This window comes from Merops nubicus, unplaced genomic scaffold (assembly GCF_000691845.1).
Source record: "Merops nubicus isolate BGI_N331 unplaced genomic scaffold, ASM69184v1 scaffold455, whole genome shotgun sequence".
NCBI classification, from domain to species: domain Eukaryota; kingdom Metazoa; phylum Chordata; class Aves; order Coraciiformes; family Meropidae; genus Merops; species Merops nubicus.
This window is the reverse complement of record NW_008611407.1, coordinates 70,138-85,212: the sequence shown is the minus strand read 5'-3', so window position 1 is coordinate 85,212 and position 15,075 is coordinate 70,138. Positions and strand designations below refer to the sequence as shown.

The window sequence follows — 15,075 nt, the reverse complement described above, 5'->3', positions numbered from 1 at the left end:
AACCAGCATTAAGAGTCACAGAGGAAATGATCTGTAGCTGCCTTATGATTAAAGCAGTATATTGTGGTCATCAGTCTGCTGATTGCTGGTGTCCAGCTCTGAGAAGTCCCATTGACAGAGGCTGCTGCTGGTTTTCTGTGCTTTTTTTTTTCTGCTGCCTCTGCACGTGGTGGTGTCTGTGGCATTTTTGGACCAGTTACCACAGCTAGAAAGCTCTGATTTTTATTGTGGGTTTTTTTTTTTGGTCAGAAGCCATGGGATGATGATGTCTGCATGTGTTTTGTTGCATCTTATCCCATGGAATTGACACTTTTCATGGTCAGCATGTATGTAGTGACAGCTTCTTCAAGGGGTGCCAGCATTGTTCTTCTGAAGCTTAGAGCCCTAAAGCAGGAAGACAGAGACTTAGTCATGATTGTTTGGGTTCTGCTGGGATCAGTTGCCAAGTTTTTGGTGATGAGTCCGTGTCTCAGTGATGTTCTCCTCTCTCACAGTCCTGAGAGGCCACTGCTGCCAGATCCACACAGGAGAATGTGTTGACCCATATTTAGGAGAAGGCAGAAAGGTTGACCTGTTTCTTTCAGTTCTTTGAGGTGGTGTGGATATGCTCATGCACGTTCTTGGAAGTCTCAGAGGCTTTGAAATCTAGTAATTCATTACTGCCCGAGACATCAGATGAGAAGGTGGTTCTGCATGCAGTGGCCCATCCTTTTTACTGTGTGTGCTTCAACAAAACCTCCTGTTCCTGAAGGCAGTGGAGTAATTATGAAGTGGCAGTTTACTGGTGGCTCTCACTTTTGATTTTGATAATGAACACTGAAGTTTTTTTAATCCTACTAGTGTATTTGACAATGTTAGCATCTGAGTCTCATGCTCTTGTTACATTTTTAACCACAGGAATTATTTACAGCTTCAGATCAAAGCTATTATTTGGGTTGTCATCTCTTTAAACCTGGATGACAGCATTTAAAAAGGAGCCTTTAATATACTTTTTATACACCTTTTTGCATTAAAAGAGTAAGTTTTTATATTTAATTTCTGAAGTATTACTGTGGTGTCACTTGATGTGATATAAAAGTTTGTATTTAAGTGGCCAACCTGCATCCACCAGTAATTTCACATTCTGATTTCACACTCATCCAAGTCCTGCCAGTCATGAGAGGCTCAGAAACAAGCCAAGCCTGAGTTTAGTCTGCTGTCTAAACGAGAGGAGCAGAAAGTGCAGAAGCTGGTTTTTACTGGTCTGCAGCTGTCCTTTTGCTTCCTATCCCTTTGAGCAACGAAAAACTCAAATGTGGGCTTGGCTTTGACTGATAGAAGTGAACATTTGCTTAAAGACAGTGTCTTAGGTGTATCTTGGGGGAAAAAAAAAGTGGTTTCCTTAGTGGTTTTTTATTTTATATTTTTTTTTCCCAGTTGTGCTGTAAAACTCTGGTTCAGCTTTAGTATTCCTTTGCCACAGTCTTGCATTTTTATCAGTACACGTCCTTGGCCTTTTTCATGTGGGCTGGGAACTGATTTTCTAAAAATGCATAGTTCTGGCTATTTGCAGCTGCGAAATACTGATGGATTAAGACCTAAAAATACAGCACATGGCCGTGTTTCTTTTTAGCTGCTTCAGTTCATGGGATTCTTGCTACAGAGCCATTATTCTGAGCTCCCGAAGTTTTGTTGGCCGTGGGTGCCAGTTGCAGGTTTTCAGAAAGATTCCATTCACTTCAATAGCATAAACTTCACTTTTAGCAGTGGAGTAAAATCTTTTGTCTGTATTTTGATCACTCTTAGAGATGCTTAAAGCTACGTTTGCTTTTTACTACGATTAGATGTATGTTAAAGATGAGAATTGAGATTATTTTTTTGTCTTTAATGCCTTAGAATTTAGATTGAAAGAGTCTCTTTAAAATAAGTGGCTCTGCTACTTGTCAGCTTCATAATCTGTGTTCCTGATGCATCTTGTTAGCAGCTTTGAGAACCCAGTGGAAGATCTGGCAGGTTAACAGCACCTACTTGTAGCTCTTACGCAGAGTTTACTATGCCCTCACGTTTCTGTGCCTGAATTTTGACCCAGCGTGGGTTTCTTTAGCTTTTTTTCACCCCTTCCCACAGCTTGGTGGGAAATGGGGCAGTTTTGGCTCACCTGTGGCATGAAAGCAGAAGTTCTGCTTCAAGCTGCACGGGAATGTTGTGACGGTGAAACTTTGGCACGCACGTAAACCCTGATTGCCCTTGCTCTGAAACCCACAGGCTCTGGGGTCAGCCCTGCCTTCTGCCCTCCTGTTGCAGGAGCAGTGGTCATGGCAAGTATTCCCCTTCTCGTGGTGGTGTTTTTTTTTTTTCTTCTGCTTCTGGAAAAGCTGTGACCTACTTACTCTTCTAAATTATTTTGTTATGTAAGAGTCATACAATCAAATTATGTAACGCTGATAGCGACGGCTTTTTCCTGCTCTCTACTTGGTGTAGGCCTCGAACAGCAGGGCCAGGCAGATGGGGGTGGAAATAATGGTCACTCCAGAGATCTGGGACACTGTGCACTCTCTTCTTGTACGCTTATTAAGCTGGATGATACCAAGTTGTGTGATTTCTATACTCTTGGAAAGTAAATGCCTGCACAGCTTGTGGCGTCTTCCACGTAGTGTTCCTCTGTAAGCTTGTCAGCAGTTTCCGTGCAGCCTGTAGAAGAAATCCTGCTTCTCTCTCTCCAGACAGGTTCACAGGTAGTTCCCAGCAGTGCTGGTAAAAGAAAAATCTACATGTCTTATAGTTTTTCTTGTGTTCCAGTAGTACCGTGAACAGGAGGCCATTCGCCTTTGCCTAAAGCATTTCCGTCAGCACAACTACACCGAAGCTTTCGAGTCCCTGCAGAAGAAAACCAAGATTGCTCTGGAGCACCCCATGCTGACAGACCTGCACGACAAGCTGGTGTTGAAGGGAGACTTCGATGCTTGTGAAGAGCTGATAGAAAAAGCTGTGAATGGTAAGAGAGCCAGAGGGGTCTGGTATGTTAATTTTTTTAAAAAAACTTAACATTGAAAGAATAGTGCTTTGAATGTTCGTGTGCTTAGTGGTAGAACTGGCCAGTCCATGTGCTGTTTCCTATCTAGTCTGGTGTGCTGTGGGCTTGTGAGTGTGTGATGAAGGCTAAAAATTGTCATGAAATCTCTTATTGCTGCTTCTGGAGTCTTTCCCCCTGCAATGACCACGTGGTGCACGTGGAGTGGGGAAAGAGAACTCCTTTGTGTAAGTGGCTGGCAAGCTGAAGGTAGACTTAACTATGAGAGAAGCCACTGGAGTGGTGAGTAGGGAAGCATGGAACTGGACTTCTCAGTAGTGATCTGTGTCGTGGTTTCTGGTTAGAGCTTCACACCAAGTTGCTGTTCCAGCAGAAGTTTCCAGCTGCACTTGAATGACAATGCTGTCTTTGCTTTTGGGGAAAATAGTCCTTGGAAAGTGATGTGGAAGTCCCAGAGGCAGGAACCAGAGCCTGTTTTCCCCTGCAGAGAAGGACACTGGCAGCTGGTTTCACTGGAACTACAATTAATTTTTTACTTGGAAACTTTCAGCTTAGAAGCACTGTGTGTAAACAGCTCTGAAGTCGTTAAAGTGGGGGAGATGTTCCTTCTGTTAATAGCATGGGATACAAGAGGAGTTGGGCTGTTGCACAGGAGGGTTTGCCCAGACTTGTGCAGTGGTTTTGGATCACAGTCTGATAAAAAGGGTGCTCTTGGCTGTGGTTGTAGTGGCTGGGATGATGTGCAGTTGCTCTTTATGGGAAATTTATACTGGCATAAGGACCACAGAATGGCTTCTCTTGGAAGGGACCTTAGAGATGATGTAGCTCCAACCCCCCTGCCATGGGCAGGGACACTTCTCACTAGACCAGGATGTTCAAAGCCCCATCCAGCCTGGCCCTTGAACACTTCCAGGGAGGGGCCATCCACAGCAGGACCTTGTCTGATGCCAGGAAGATTTAGGGGCTTGGTGGATGAATTTCATGGATATCTGGCACCAGAGATGGGTCTTTTTTCCTAATTCTAGGCTCTAATCAGTCCTTTTGTAATACCCCTTGGATATATGCCAGCATACCTGCTTGACTCAGTGTGGTTTGTACCACTAGGGCTGGAAATGGTTCTCAGGATGTGATACAAATGCTAGCTTCAAAATCAAGCTTTGTCTTCTGTGAAAACCCACCATCTCCTGGTGAGTAAGCTACTCACCTAGGCACAGCATCAGGGACCTTACTGCAGCAGGGCACCAAAACCTGCAGGAAATGGGTTCCTACAAGTTCTGGCTCAGTGTCTCTGCAAGTTCAGTGTCTCTGCAAGTGTTTCTCAAAGACACGAGTGCCTGGGGGGAGCTGATGAGCCCACCAGTGTGAGGCAGGACCTGCTGAGAGCCAGAGGAATACTAGATGCTGGTGGTGATGATTTTATCAGCTGCCTTGGCTGTGGTTTAATCTCCTCAGTGCCTGGAGGCCATCCTCCTTCCAATTCATTGCAGGCTGGAGTAGGAACTATTTCTTGAATGGGATTTCACTAGAAGTCTAGAATGTGCTGAAAAAGTTCCCTCAAAAATACACTTTTTTTTCTTGATCCCTAGCAAGGTAATTGTTTGTGGCCTCATTTCTTGAGCTGTTCTGTGTTAATTTCTTTTATGACTTAACACTTAACTTGCTGCATTTATTCTATCCACCAATTTTGCCCTGGGACTTGGGCTGAGGAGGTGTTTCTGTTTCCCCTTGTCTGTTGAGAGTGGGGTTGCTGTCTTGAGGTGCTTGGCTTCTCCAAGAAGATGTAGAAAACTGGTAGAAAATTGTTGGCCTTGTGTTTAACTGTCAGAAACAGACCCTTGCTTCTTGTCAGGTTCGATGTGAGCAATCCTGCTTCCCTAGTTCTTGTCATCTTGTCCCTTTTTGGAGGCTGAGGAACTCGGCTCACTTAAGGAAACTAGAGAAATGTGTTGTTGCTTATCAATCTTCTTTTGTTGCAGCCAGTATTTCTAATAACAGGCTGTGGGTAACTTAGGAGAGTCTTCAAATGGCATCATTAAGTCTTGTCCCTGCTTCTGAGGGATGGAGTAATAAGCACGAGGACGTTGATATTGCTCCCTTTTTAATGTGACACCTGGCTAGCTGAAGTTAAATGTCAGTGTGTGCATCTCCCATTGCTCTGGTGCTCATCCTTAATGGTTTTGCTTGTCTTAGAATCCATTAACCTTCTTTCCCCCATCCTTCTGCAATTCTTTATGCTGTCTTCAGCTTCTGTTCCCACTTCAAGCTCTGTCACCTCTCAGCACCCTGGGAGAGAACAGACACTGAGCCTGTACCCCACATCTGCTTTAAGCTGACACGAGTGCATGTTTTTATGAACTGGGTCAATCCTGCCCTTACTCAGGACAACGTGTCCCCTGACCCCTCACGTCCTGGCACTGGCGCTCGTGTTGCCACGTGGCAAACCAGCTCAGGGAGCTGATGGAGCTACAGCTGGGGAAAAGGGTAGGACAGATCTCCTGATGGCCACAGAAAACCTCAAACTGCAGTTAGCATTGTGTGTGTGGAGTCGTACAAGACGGCCACTGAGTCAAGCTGGTATTCAACAGCTGGACCCTTCTTGGTAGGGTGGGAATAGATGTTTTCAGCCTTCAACACGTTCTCCTGTATTATTGCTGCCATCTGCTCGCTGTGGTCCTCCACAGTTACCTGTCCTTATGTCTCCCAGGCTCCTCTGTTTGAAAGAGGCTCGTTAGCACCCAGCATTTTACTTTCTCATTGGCTTTGTTGTGAAGACTCCATAGCTTGCTGCTTAGTCTCTAAGGCGTGGGTGTTATTAGGACTGAACTCCTCTCTGGTGTGTTGTTTTTCCAAATAGAAGCAGATAAACTTCAGTGTTCTGTATGCCTGTGTAGTGCAGTTGAGGTGGAGAGTTAGAGATACAGGTCCTTAAATTACCCCTGAGGCCCTTCAAAGAGCAAACTGCTCTGCAGCGGGCTGGACGTGAACCTGTGACCTTGTGACCTCTTGCCCATGGGAGAGTTCATTGCCTTAAAGGACCAAACAAGCCCCATGAGGATGACAAGAGATGCTGCACACTCACTTCAGCCTCACATGTCTTCTGTGGAGGGTGATCTCTGCAGTGGCAGGTACCTGGGAAGCGCCAGGCGCCGCGCCTCTCGCGGGCTATTTCCATCAGCTTAGTCATGTGGGGAGAGAGTAGGTGGTCAGGAATTAGTGCTAGCAGAGCTAACTCTTGTTCTTTTGCATTGCTAATGATGAACGCTGTCTTCCACCTCACATCACCAGATGATTTCTTTTGAGAGCTCAGTGGCAGGCAGCCACACTTTTCCCGCAGATTCTTTTGACTTGTGCATTACACTTAGAAAACGGGCAAATGGAGACTCTGGCAGCTGCCTGACTTCCTCTCAAAAATAAAAGGTTCCCTAAATCTCAGCAGGTTCACAGACTTGCTTCAAATGCTTCACATTTGGATTCATTCCTATAGCTTTCAGACGGCCTATATTACTGAAGCAAAAAATCTGCTTAATATTCCTACAGAGAGTATGTGGAGTGCAAATTACTTACTTGAACGGTTTGCAGCTACTGTAGACATAGAAAGCTGCTTGAAATGGGTTGAGGATCTGCTAGTTTCCCATTAGTATTCTGGGGACCACGGTGTTCCTTCTGGCAGCTCTCGTGTCAGGACGTGATACGTGTTTATCTGTTGACAAGTGAGCCCTGGATGACAAACAAGGAGTTGTGATGAACAAACAGCTTGCAGGCTCGGATGTCTCCCCAAACTCGACGTGAACAGGAGCAGTTGTATTCTCCTGGAAGCTCTAGACAGACATGTATACCTTAATTTTGCCATCAGAGAGGTTTGTAATTGGTTCTGAGGAATTATGGATGCTGGCTCACTGCTCTGTAGTACTGGGATGTATTGAGGCTTGCTAGGGATCCAAAGCCTGTGGTAAGTAGATAGAATCATAGAATCGTTCTGGTTGGAAGAGACCTTCAAGATCAAGTCCAACCATTCCCCCAGCACTGCCAGGTCCCCACTAACCCATGTCCCTTAGCACCACAGCCCCATGGCTTTGAAATCCCTCCAGGGATGGGAACTCCACCACTGCCCTGGGCACCCTGGACAACCTTTTCGGTTGTTGGTAGGGTTTGTGTTGAAGAACTGTATCTTGTGGGGATTTGAAAACAAACCTTGTTTCATCTTTATTAAGAAGAAAGTCCAAGAGCATATTCCAGCCTTGAGGCTGGAAAAAAATCTGTGTTGCCTTGTTGCTCCCACGTCTTGAGGAAATTGTTGAGTAATGGCTTGATTTTTATCTGGTGTCATCTTTGTTTTCTGCTTCAGCTTTTCTTTGGAAGGATTTTTGTGACTGCAAAACCCTCCATCTGTTTAGGTGTTTCGGGTGTTTTTCTTTGGTTCAAGAAAAATCTTTAAAAAAACAAACATAACACCCAGAAATTACAGGCTAAATGCTGCTGTGGAGGTTTTTGGTCATTGGCAGTGAAACGAATAGATTTTAGTAATCCTCTCTAGAGGTGTGTGTTGTCTAAAAAGAAACCTAATACAACTCTTACTTATTCCTGATTGGCTTCAGCAAGTTAAATATTTTTGTCCGCAATGTTTGTCCTGATCCTTTCTAGGTGACCTGTAACTGGCTGACAAAATAAAGGCTTCTGTTATCAGGGAGGTAAAATTCACTGAGCTTTAACCACCCTGAACTTCATGTTGTTACCTCCAAACTGCGTCACAACTTGCTGTGAAGGGCTTGAAAATAACACAGAATAAAAACCAGCGTTGGCCAGGGTTTGAGAGAGTAAACAGGGACACTGAAATGAGAGGCCTCTGGGGTGAAGGAGAAGACTTTGTCTAAAAACCTGCACTTACCTTGGTTTTTCTACAGAAGCCTTGAAATTTATTTTATTTTAGACTACGGATTCATTGGAAACAGCTGACAAACGTGAGGAGGCTTAGATCTGATCTTGGGTACCTCACAGAAGCTCTGGAGACCTCCTGTTTCTTGCCAACATAGCACTGCTGATCAAAAGGAGTGCTCTAGAATAGGTCTGGCATCAGATCCAGAACCCACAGAGAAATTCTCCTTTTTTTTTTTCCCCTTGGTGGTGTCAGACAGGTGGTGATTCAGCTTCCAAAACAAGCTGCTGCTGGTTTGCAGTACAAGTTAGAATCAATGTGGAACTGCTCCCAACAGAAAGAAACATTTCTGGGAAGCAAGCTGGAGCATTTCCAAACCAGTGTCCCATGGAAGACAAGAAGCATTATTAAAAGAGGCTGAAGGCACAGTGGGGGAGAAGTGTCATATCTTGACAAGTGCAGCCTGTGGGTGTTGAGCATGGGAGAGAGGTTAAATCACCCTTTCAGATCCTATGTGGTGTAATTCATCCTCCTCAGCTATTCATGTCCAATTAGCTATTGGCTGCCATGGGGATAAATATGGGTGGGTTTTTTTTCATTCTCTCTTGAAGACCAAATGCTCTAATGATAACCAAAAGGCTGGATTTCTGTCTAGGGTTGTGGCTAGAAAAATCAGCCTGAGTCAGTCTGGGGTTTGCTACAGCGCATGCGTTTGTGGTGTTGGAGGTTGGCTTTTCTGAATCAGGCTTCATGGAATCTCCAAATAAAAAAAAAAAAACCCTTTTCACATCTTGTCCCAACTTCATAAATGCTGAAGAAGTGGGAGTTAGGAACCCTGCTCTTAAAACCAAAATAAACCACTTGTCTACATATGTTGAGCAAACTTTTGGCTCTCCGCAATTACCTAATGCTAGGAGAGCTGATGATTTTGGCTCTAAGACAGGTGGAAGTAAAATCTGACCTGCTTTCATGGAGAATTTAGTTTGAAAAACTAGCAGAGCTGAGTTTATGGAAGTTGAAAGGCAGTTTTGTATTTTAAGACCCAATTCAGCACCTTGCAGGAGCTCTGGAGTGCCCTTATTTTCCTATTAGATGGTCTCTAAATAGAGGATTCGTCTTCTCCCAGGAAGTACTTGCTGACTTGGGTTTTAATTAAACCCTGGATTTTGATCACAATGAACTACAGGATGCCAGGAAACATTTGAAAAATATTCTCTGAACATTGTGTTGTGCTTAACAAAGATTGTTACCTCTTTGTAAATAAATGGGGATGTGTGCAGTAGGAATTATTCTTTTTTTTGTTGTTGTATCCATATGCCTACCAAGGGATTTTCCATGTATTTATGGAGGCATTCCAAATCTGTTAAATCTTCAAAGCCACAGCTACTGGGGCTGGAAGGAATATAAGGTCTCCTGGAGACCTTCTTGTGGCCTTTCAGGACTTGAAAGGGCCTGTCAGAAAGATGGAGGCAGACTTTTTACCAGGACTCGTTGTGACAGTACAAAGGGGGATGGTTTTAAGCTAAAAGAGGGGAGATTTTAGACTATAGATCTAAGGAATAGTGTTTATTATGCTGAGGATGGTGAGACAATGGCCTGATAACATGTAACCAGAACTGGGAGCTGAGCCCTGGCTGCTGGAGAAGTGGAATGTGGTAGGTGTGCTGAGGGAGAGCAGAGGGCTCGAGGGGAGCCTGGATGGGGTGCTGGAGTTAAAAAGCCTCTTCAGAAACACTGCAGTTGGCATGTCTGGCCAGTGACCTAATGTGTCTTCTGTTCCTTTTCTTGCTTAACTCTCTGAAGAGAATGTAAACTATGATTTTGTTTTTCATCCAGTGCTTGGTTGTCCCATCTCGTAGCGTTTAAACAATCTGCTTTTCTTCCCTTCTCTTCTTCCACGAAGCTCCAGAGATGCTGCTTGACCTAGTTTTAACTTTCCTTGTACTGAAGTGGTCGAATTTTACATGCACTGGCAACTTTCCTTTTGCTTAAATAAGGGGGAGGGATTCTATTCTTAATTAAATACACCACACTGGAGATTTAGAGACAATTGGCATGACCTGGCAGGCAAACTGGGTAATTCTGGATTGATCTAGTAATGAGTATTCTTTTTATTTCAGTGCTTACACATTTAGTTCATTAACAAGTTTAACAAACTAACTGACATATATGGAGAATTGACTTAAATGGAAGGCTCTGGAGTAGCATGCTGGGTTGAGTCAGGCTGAAGGTACTTGCATTAAAAGTGATTTTGCTCTAATAGAAGTACAAAAGTTTCATACAGCAAAATTTTTGTTTTACAGATGGCTTATTCAATCAGTATATCAGTCAACAAGAATACAAACCTCGCTGGGGACAGATCATCCCCAAAAGCACCAAAGGTAAGGACATTTTCTTAAGGCATAGCTCATGTACTGCCAGTTCTGGCTCGTTCCTTTGAGGATGTTGAGGAAGAAAGTGATGCAAGAAAAGCCTCCTGAAGGCCTCTTACTCCAGGGAGTGGTTTCATCTATGAAAAATCTGCATTTGTCTGCAAAGTCAGTGAAATGCAGCCTAGTTTCTGGTCGAGTAAGGAACACTACAGGAACACTAGCTGTAACTTCAAGGTTAACTGCTCAGTTCAGAGCCAAATCTCAGAATATAGGTTAAGGATAAGAGCAGTTCCCTGCGTGACTGGATTTAACACAGGGAGGCAACTTAAATGCATGGCAAGAGTGGCAAATAAATGTTATTTTAACATGGGCTATTTTGAGATGCATCTTTGGTCTGTTATACACAGTAAGTCTAAACTGCAGAATCCTTTTCCACTGCTTGCTGCCACGAGAGGAGACAGACAGCAGCAGCCTTGACTGCAAAGTACAAAAATCACTGTCAACCAGCCAATGTAGGACTCAGGGTGACAGCTGCCAAACGTGGAGCACCATAACCAAACCTCCTAGGAAGGGTTATCTATGAGTACAAGCAGGTTTCTCTGCCAGAAGGACACAGGTTAGCTTTCTAACCTTGCTTCCCATAGACGACGTCTGCCCTGAGTGCTTCAGATACCTCAAGTGGTTGGAAAGCTGCTGTAATTGGGTGGTTGGAATTACAGAAGCACAGAATGTTTGGGGTTGGAAGGAACCTCTGGAGATCATCTCATCCAGCCCCCCTGCTCCAGCAGGTCACCCACAGCAGGGGGCCCAGGATCACATCCAGGCAGGTTTTGAAAGTCTCCAGAGAAGGAGACTCCACAGCCTCTCTGGGCAGCTGCTCCAGGCTTGGGAACCCCTACAGGAGAAAAGTTTTTCCTGATGTTTATGTGGAACTTCCCATGTTCCAGTTTGTGCCCACTGTGGATGGGCACCACTGAAAGGAGTCTGGCCCCATCCTCTTGACACTCACTCTGCAGATATTGCTCAGCATGGATCAGATCCCCTCTGAGTCTTCTCTAGCTAGCTCCACAGTCCCAGGGCTCTCAGCCTGTCCTCACAGAGATGCTCCAGGCCCTGCAGCATCTTTGTGGACTCCACTGGACTGTCTTCAGTAGTTCCCTGGATTCCCTTGCATGTGAGAATAAGTGACTGGTGCAAAGCTGTGCAATGTCTATACTGTCACCTCTTCACTTCCATCCCATGGGTACTTTGCCCAGTCATTTGAGCATCTCTTCTCCCTGCTCAGCCTTCAGGCAGGGAGAGATGGAAGGGGAGCAGAAGGTTCTGTGTGTCCTCACTGCTGGACTGCTGCAGGGATAGCTCAGAGCTCATCTGTGTGGACCTGCATGCTTCAGGAGCTCTCAGGCTCCTTTCTAGGAATTGCTGTAGTTGTCTGTTTGCTTTTGTTATCTGGTACTGTCAGTCAGCAGATAATTCAATAGACAACTGTGCAGTCCTGTAGTGTGCAGAAGGATCTACCTGGAAAAAGAGTTGTGCTAATGTTCAAAGGATGGTGAGCCCCTAAGTTGCTCTGCTCCTGTAAAGCATTTAGGGCAGACGTGAGGTTGTGTCTGTCTTTGGTTTGAAAATCTGATAACAGAAAACTCTCCCCCCTTTATGTTTTGTTTTCAAAGGTGATGGGGAAGACAGCCGACCAGGGATGAGAGGTGGCCATCAGATGGTTATAGATGTTCAGACAGGTGAGTAGTTGCTAAATTTCTTATTTAATCAGAATTCTCCAGATAAATACGTGAATGTTTTTCTTCAGAGGTGAAGTTAAGATGAGGTTTTGAGGAAAAAAAGTTGCTATTTTTTGTAGTTGGATTAAATATTTGGATTTCTCCTGTAGTCCACCTGCCTTCCCCACCCACCTCCTTCCATACTAGTTATGCCCTAGTCATTGTTCTTGGTTTCTTTGTTATGACAAGACAATTGGCTTTAATTATTTGTCCCTCCTACTTTCTTTGAGCAAGAGTACAAACAAGAGAAGAGAAATTGGGGCTGATAATTTCCCTTACTTGCTACATATTGTTCTCTTTGGAATATTGCTCGTGCCGTAGATCTGATGTGTTCAAACATCCCTTGTGTTTTGGTTTGAGTGGCTTCTGATTTCCACAGTATGCAAGAAATTCCTGTTAAATAGAATTTGTTCTGCATTTTTTGCAAAAATCTTTCCTAAAACTGTTTAAGGAATGGTTCAGCTGCTGTATTGAAGAGCTCAAGGGGAAAAAAGGGAGATATATGTGACAGTGCTGGGGCTTGTACTCTGTAATTTTCTATATCTCTGCCTTTTATTTAAGCAGATTTTTGAGGAATGTCCTCCCTTACTAAATTAAGGAGTGCCTCTGCCTGCCTCTGCTGAGCACGTGGCTTGTGTTGGTGAAAGGATTGTTCTTGGGAAAGGAGAAACAAGATCGGGCTGTGAGCAGCAGAGGGGAGTCCAGGGTGGCATTGAGTGAGCTGGCAAAAAAATTCCCAGGGCCGTATCAGTTGTGGTCACACGGGCAGGACCAGAGCATGTGACAGGGTGGTACCTTCAGGAGCCATCTGCTAAGTCATAGTGAACAAGCAGAATCAGAGCAGTAGCTGCAGCCCTTGGCTTTTGCTCAGGGTAGTTGCTGCTCTAGAGGAAGCACTTGAGTTATTTGGTATATGAAAGCAAACTTTTTTTTGTTTGGTGGAGGAGGTTTGAGCTTCAGTGGAATCAAGTGCTGCTGGAGGCTGGCTGCTGTGTGCCCACAAAAAGCTGTGAACGCTCCCTAGTGGCCTCGGTGGATAAGTAGACAGGGAGAGTCTCACAAAGGCTCTGAAAACATGAGCTTGTCAGCCTGAAAGTGATAGTGCCTCAGACCTCCTGAAAATAAGACATTCATGGTAGTGTGAGTCTTGGTTTCCATTCCTGTTGGCTTTTTTAAGTCTGACTGGGCTTATGATGTCTGACTTCAGTCTTCACTCTGCTTTAACAAGGCAGTAAAAGCATCAATATCTTTTTTTTTTTTGTGTAACTTCCAGAAAACTGGCTGGAGAACCCCTCCAGATGTCCCAGTGTGGGAGAACTGGATCTCCCTCCATCGTGCCAGTCCTTTCTTGCTGCAGCTCTAGCCAGCAGTGGTGGGAATCCTTCCGAAAGTTCCTGTGGGATAGTTAGGAAGTTACTCTTAGTTTTGCTTCCAGGCTCACCGAGTCTTGTAAAAGCCAAAATGTTTTTGAGATTAGCAGTTTTGCAATTTAAATTGGCTCGTGAACAGGCCAGAGGAAGTTCTTGGTGGTGTTATTCTTAAAGCTAACTGCTGCTGATGGCTGGAGTTTTCCTTTTGACTATAGGTAGTGGTTAATGAGAGTGTGGGAATTCAGCCAGTTCTGTCAGGATGCATTTTACAGACTGGAGCTGTGAAGCTCCCTGGCTAACCTTGACCAAATCTAGTGTTAATGGAAAAAGGAGCAGCAGCATAAGCTTTCTTTCAGAGACATTCTCCCTTCCTTACCCACACATTTGTGTGTTTTTTTTCAGAAATATTTGGCAACTGCAGAAAAATAAGCTCATTTTGCACCCCTTGTTAGAGGGGTGAGGTCCTTGTCAAAAGTGAATATTTTCTTCAGCTTGAATCTTTCAGGAGCAAAGTGAAATGGCAACATCATACGCTTAAAGGAGGTTCTGAAGTTTCATATCACATAGAATAGTTGTTGGAAACAACTTCAGTCTCTGCTGTCCAGACCTGCTGTAACTATTAACTGAACTCTAAATGGTTCTGCTTTTTGATTAACCTCAAGGAAATGCCACACAGTCTCAGCATGGAGGGGTTGGAAGGTGCCTCTGGAGATCATCTTGTCCAACCCCTCTGCTGAAGTAGTGTCACCCACAGCAGGGTGCCCAGGATCACATCCAGGTGGATCTGGAATCTCTCCAGAGCAGGAGACTCCACAACCTCTCTGGGCAGCTGCTCCAGGACTCCATCACCCTTCCAGGAAAGTTTTCCTGATGTTCAGGTGGAACCTCCTGGGTTCCAGTTTGGGCTTGTTACCCCTTGTCCTGTTGCTGGACACCAATGAGAAGAGTCTGGCCCCATCCTCTTGCACTCCACCCTTTAGATATTGATCAGATCCCCTCTGAGTCTTTTTTCCTGCAGGCTCAACAGCCCCACGGCTCTCAGCCTTTCCTCCTCACAGAGATGCTTCAGCCAGTATTAACCAATTATTACTGACTACAAAAATGTCAATTTATTTTTAATCAGTTTTTTGGTAGTACTGAGCCCACTGGATATAGGTGTGAGTGTTGGGGTGGAGGACACAGGCTGGTAAGCAGTCACTGGGGGACTCTGCTCAAAATTTCAGGTAGAATATAGTTTAACTTGGTCTAAACTGCCTTTTAAGAAATTTTATCTTCCAATTAGGAAAGTGCAGTTCTGCAGTTTCAGTTTCCAACTGAAAGAGCAATTCTGGCATCTCTGCTGGCAAGCAGGAACTTGTGCTGTAGCTCATTTCCATCTGCTGTTGATGCTTTTAGTACCTGCTGCAGCTGCCTTAGAGTAAGTGTGGTGTTCTCTGTGCTTTGAAACACTCTGAAAGCAGTTTGGAATGAAAATGTGGGAATTTTGAGATACTGACATGAGTATGCAGCCTGATATCTTCCTATATATATATTAAAAAATAGGGAGTTACTGATTCTCACAATTTTTTCCATGTTTTTAATGATATTAACACTCAGGCTGGAATGAGTGCGGATGGCAGAATTAGGAAGTTGGGTTTGGTTTGCATATGCAGAAACATTTACTAAGAGGCAT

At 44.5% G+C, this 15,075-nt stretch overlaps 1 protein-coding gene across 1 annotated transcript in view; it reads left to right on the top strand.

Annotated features, from left to right (window-relative positions):
• MKLN1 (muskelin 1, intracellular mediator containing kelch motifs) overlaps window positions 1-15,075 on the top strand; it is a gene marked incomplete at its 5' end in the record, with an annotated part of 85,152 nt that overhangs the window by 16,837 nt on the left and 53,240 nt on the right. The window contains 3 exons of the mRNA XM_008941195.1: window positions 2,782-2,974; window positions 10,187-10,264; window positions 11,929-11,994. Coding sequence (XP_008939443.1) covers window positions 2,782-2,974; window positions 10,187-10,264; window positions 11,929-11,994 — 337 coding nt within the window. The remainder of the gene's footprint in view (window positions 1-2,781; window positions 2,975-10,186; window positions 10,265-11,928; window positions 11,995-15,075) is intronic.